We start from the raw sequence: 5,229 nt of genomic DNA, 5'->3' as shown, positions 1-5,229 counted from the left end.
CATTCAGCCTTGCAGACCCTCCGCAGTCTGACTACATACCCTATAAATCAGTACTACACTTTGGCCATTCCAGTCTACAGTGGAATGACATGGAATCTAGCAGATCCAGGTTCAAATTCCAACTACACAATTTGCTATGTGGTGTGAATAAGCCCCTTAATTCTCTTAAACTCTCTGTGCCTCCTGACTTATCAAATAGCTTACCTACCTTCTTGTGAGGATTAATTATATGTAGTGCCCAGTGTAGCATCTTATAAGAGTAAGTGTTCAATAGAACGTGGTTGTCACTATAGTCAGGTTTGATAACATTTATACTGCAGTGAGGAGTGTGGCCTTGGATAAGAGTAGGTTTCAATAAATGAAAGTTATGAGGTCACTAATAAGTATTAGCAGCATTTATACTGTCTATATCCAAGCCTCAGTTTTATCTCTGTTCCATAAGTGGCCTTGGATAAGATGAATATGGATTTAAAAGGCAAACAAAATTGCTTCAGAAGGAAACAAAGCACACTGTTTTAGTATTGTCACTGTGTCACACAGGGATGTAGCCACTCAACCATAAGACTCCTCCCTCCTCTAAGTCTCAGTGGGAAGGAATTTCAGTCCCTATATGGAGATTTTGGAAGGATGCCCAGCTCACTAACTCCAGAAGTTGAGCCCAAAATGCCTTTTGGGGCATTAAGCTTCCTGCCTGTGCCTTTCACCCAGCCCAGTGGCTCTGTGTTGCATTTACCAGCATGGGCAGGAGATCTTCAGGGCTTTTCAGGGACAGGAAATCTAATCTCCAACCCCATGCTGATAGGAAGGAAGCCCCTGGGTCTGCCTGCTAGAATCCCTTCCCTCCAGGGATGCTATACATTTGACACACTTAATAATGGCACAGATCTCCCCAGTAGGGCCACCGTGCAAAGGAAAAGGGGAGACTGCTTTCCTCTGCACCATCGAGACTAAGAGACACCAGGCAAAGGCTGCTGCAGGGGTGAAGGGGGTGAAGAATGGTGCACTGTTCACTTGTAAGTAGGACTGAGGGATGAGCTAGGTGAGTTACCTTCTCAGGGCACCCCCAAGAATGGACAAGGGATCACCCTAGGCTTCTCTGTCCCACTCCCTGGGGGAGGGGGGGCTCCTGCCCTCATAAACAGACAGGAGAAGAATCTCTACCACAACTCCATGGCCACTTTCAAACTCAAGCAGTGGCCCTCAGGAGCACCACCAACCCCCATTCCCTAAATGGGTCCTGGGGCACTCTGCTGGACCCCTGCAAGGGATCCTCTTTCATATATATATATATATATATATATTTTTTTTTTTTTTTTTTACTGTACTAGGTCTTAGTTGCAGTATGTGGGATCTAGTTCCCCAACCAGTGACCAAACTTGGGCCCCCTCCATTAGGTGTAAGGAGTCTTAGCCATGGGACCACCAGAGAAGTCCCTCTTCTGTTTTCCTTGTCTACTAGAAGAGCAGAGGCTGAGAAGGATAAATGAAGGGTTGGCAGGAGGAGAGGAGGGCAGATATTAAAAATGGAGCTCTCATAGTTTAAAGGCCTTCACGGTGTCTTTGAGGGAGGCAACAGAAAGAGCAGTGCTGAGAGCCTGGCGAGCTGTGCACCTAGATAATCTAGCATGAGGCCTGGGATTACCACTCATTAGCTTGGAGGAAGGCGGAGCAGAGTCTGCTCTTAAAGCAGAGAAAACTAGTCCTGGAACAGGGCTCCAGAAGAAATCTGTTAAATATCGTGGAGAGATAAATCTAATGGACACAGCTTCTGCCTGTAGTCTGCCTAGGAAGACAATACACAAACCCCACAATACTGACTGGTCAGGTGAGGAGGAGGGAACCCCAAACTGGGCTTTGAGGCCTGGTGGAATGTGAGGAGGAAGAAGGGATCATGGGAGACATTCCAACAGATAAACTGTTCAAGGAGAGAATGGCGAGATTTGCATGGCGTTTGTGGCAGGTGCTGAGAAAGCCAGGTAGCTTGGAGGATCTGTGGGTCAGGGAGGAGGGGCCCCCAAGATGCTCAGATGAGGATGATTTGATGGTCACACTCTTAGCATCATGGCTCAGAACTCTCATTGAGCCACAGAAAATCCTATAGACTTGAAAATTGGTCAGAACCAGAAGAGAAATGTCTTAGTATAGTCTAAGGAGGCATGAGAATGGGCATGAGAGATGAAGCAGTATCTGCTGGTGCGTGAACCAGGAAGGCAGACTAGTGAGGGGCTCCTGAGAAAGCCCAGATCTGGATGTGGACTAGTGAGACAGAGGATGTGGTGAGACGGAGGATGTGAGCTTCTCCCTGTTCTCATCCCTCATCCTTCTGGCTTTAGAGTTTGCTGTTTGCACAGCTGACAAATCCTTGTCTCTTGAACGTGACCCTTCTCAAAGTCCAAGACGCTGAGCTTCCCTAGTTCTCTTCTCTTCATAAACATTCCTGTCCTGAATCATTTTCCTTCTTCTTCCACTTATTTTTGTCCAGTTACTGGTGTTCCCTAAAGCTCAGCACAAAAATATCACACTGTCTTCTTTTGCTCATAGACTCAGACAACGTCTTCATCCCTCACCCTTAACCAGAATTCTGCAGCAATCAGGCCTCATAGTCTTGTTTTCAGGGCTGTCCTCTGGAACTTAGATGCTTGAAAATGTCATGATGGCTACTCAATCCTTCCTCCATTCCTACTTCCACTAAGGTTCCCTTATGTAAATTGTTACCATTTATTGAGCACTTTCAATAGACCAGATGTATTTCACACAAACTCCATTCTGGAGGAGGTATTACAGGTAAAGCACAAGGGACCCTGAGAGGCTAAGTGACTTAGGATGGGTAAAGAGGATACGAGATGAAGGTGTGTTGACACCTGAGTCTATGCCCTGGTCTCATGTCTCCAACTCCTGGAAGGAATCTCCTGCTAACACAATAATGTTCAGCTGACTGCTTGGCCCAGCCCTCCCCTTGGTTCTCATGACACTGATGCAATCACAGGTCTCCAGCCAGGCGTTGCCTGGACCAAAGAATAGCAGACCCAGAAGAGTCCCTTGGAGTCATCAGAGTTACCCAAAATCACACAGTGAACTAGGTGCAGAGTTAGGACCAGCCCCCACTCTTCTGACTTCCAGAATCCTCCCGTTTATACCAACCCTTTTACTTGTCTAGTGTTGGTATTTTGCAAAACTTATTAACATAGGGTATCTCATATGCCTCTTTCTATTACCTTGTGCCGTGGATGTTTCATTTCTAACAGATGGGGACACTGAGGCCAATAAGGGTGAAGGGACTTGCCCAAATCCACACAGATGGGTAATTGACAGCCTTCAGACATTTAGGAAAAGCTGAATTTAAAATGTTATCATAGACATAATTATAAGCATTCGACAGAAAATCCCACAGATATCCAATCACAGACCTCAGGGCAAGTTAGGAATCAAAATCACTCTTTCTGTTTCTCGGGGCTGTGAGGTCTCTGCTCTCTCCTTCCCAGCATGTTGACTCTCATCTCTGTAAGACCTCCACTGTTCTCTACAACTCCAGCTTACCTTTGACTTTGGGTCAGCAGCACAGCAGCTCTGGGTTGACTGTACCTCAAGCACCGACGGCCCAGTGACACAGACTTTCAGTGTCATCATTTAAAATTTTCACCAGAGAATTGTTCTCCAGACCAAGACAAGTATATGCACTTGGAAGCATTTAGCAGTGATCAGAGGCTGGCTGGGTTCCCCTGCTTCAGACATAGCTACCTAATGCTTTGCCTTCTATAGGTGAAGGTGGGTTCCAGGGAAGGAACTGTGAGCACTCAGGCACCTTGTATTCTGTTACAGGCATAAATCCAGCTCTTCTGATGGCTCTCCCAGTTCAGGAGCTACCCTAGTTTACTACACCTTTCCACCCAACTCAACAAAGATTTGACTGAATCTCAAGCTACTGTGCAAGGGGCTGGTGTGTGGCTCTGGTTCAGTCAGCTGTGTCCTCCTTCCCCGAAGGCTGAGGACAGAACAGACTGGTCTTTGTCTCCTCGATAGGCAGACCACCATGCAGAGCCTTGGCAAGGAGAACCACAGTTCCGTGTCTGAGTTCATCCTCCTTGGCTTCTCCAGTGAGTCTCAGGTCAGAATGGTTCTGTTCACATTCTTCCTTATCCTCTACTTTATCACCATTCTAGGCAATGGACTCATCATCACCCTGATCTACTTGGATACACACCTCCACACACCTATGTACTTCTTTCTCAGCATCCTCTCCCTGGTAGACATGAGCTATGTCACCACCACTGTGCCCCAGATGTTGGTTAATCTGGTATATCCAAGGAGGACCATTTCCTGGGGAGCTTGTGCAGCCCAGATGTTCATCTTCTTGATCCTGGGCATTGCTGAGTGTGTCCTCTATGCCATTATGGCCTATGACAGGTATATGGCCATCTGCTTCCCCCTTCACTATACTCTACTGATGAGTCGTCCTATTTGTATCAAGATGGTCACAGTCTGTTGGCTCACTAGCATAGCTGGGGCCCTGATCTATACTGTCTTCACCATGCGTCTGCCTTATTGTGGCCCCCACAACATAAACCACTTCTTCTGTGAGGTCCCTGCTGTCCTGAAGTTGGCTTGTGCAGACACATCCCTCAATGACCGGTTGGACTTCATCTTGGGTTTCATCTTGCTTTTGATACCACTTTCCTTCATCCTGGTCTCTTATGTTCGCATCTTTGTCTCCATCTTGAGCATCCGCTCACCCCAGGGGAGACTCAAGTCCTTCTCCACATGTGCTTCCCACATCACTGTGGTCACCATGTTCTATGGGCCAGCCATGATCATGTACATGAGGCCTGGGTCCTGGTATGACCCAGAGAGGGACAAGAAGCTGGCCCTTTTCTACAACGTTGTCTCTGCCTTCCTCAACCCCATCATCTACAGTCTCCGGAACAAAGATGTAAAGAGGGCCTTTCTGAAAGTACTTGGCCAGAGAGGGACTGCTCAATGACCCAGGATGTTTCAGAGTTGTCCATAATCATGGGCTGACTTGATGAGGCTCATGTGGTATCATGAAAGTACATCAGGTCTGGCCAGCATTTCTGGGTCTTTGAGCTTCCCCCAAATGGTGAGGTCACCCTGAAGTTCTCCCCACTGGTTGGAAAATTTTCAGCTACTACCACCTATAGACTCAGTTGAGGATTTAAGAGGAAGGATTTGATTTACAATAAGTATGTCCTTATGGTCCAAGGTTATTGCTTTA

General features: G+C 47.0%; 1 protein-coding gene across 1 annotated transcript; it reads left to right on the top strand.

The window, feature by feature from the left end:
- Positions 1-4,029: 4,029 nt before the first annotated feature.
- Positions 4,030-4,977, top strand: LOC120856299 (olfactory receptor 2G3-like). Its single transcript, XM_040231464.1, has one exon. The coding sequence runs from the start codon at positions 4,030-4,032 to the stop codon at positions 4,975-4,977; it is 948 nt and encodes a 315-aa protein (XP_040087398.1).
- Positions 4,978-5,229: the final 252 nt, after the last annotated feature.

Source organism: Oryx dammah, unplaced genomic scaffold (assembly GCF_014754425.2).
Source record: "Oryx dammah isolate SB20612 unplaced genomic scaffold, SCBI_Odam_1.1 HiC_scaffold_28, whole genome shotgun sequence".
In the NCBI taxonomy this organism is placed as follows: Eukaryota; Metazoa; Chordata; class Mammalia; order Artiodactyla; family Bovidae; genus Oryx; species Oryx dammah.
Note: the sequence above shows the minus strand (reverse complement) of the source record. Positions and strands in the feature narration are given on the sequence as shown.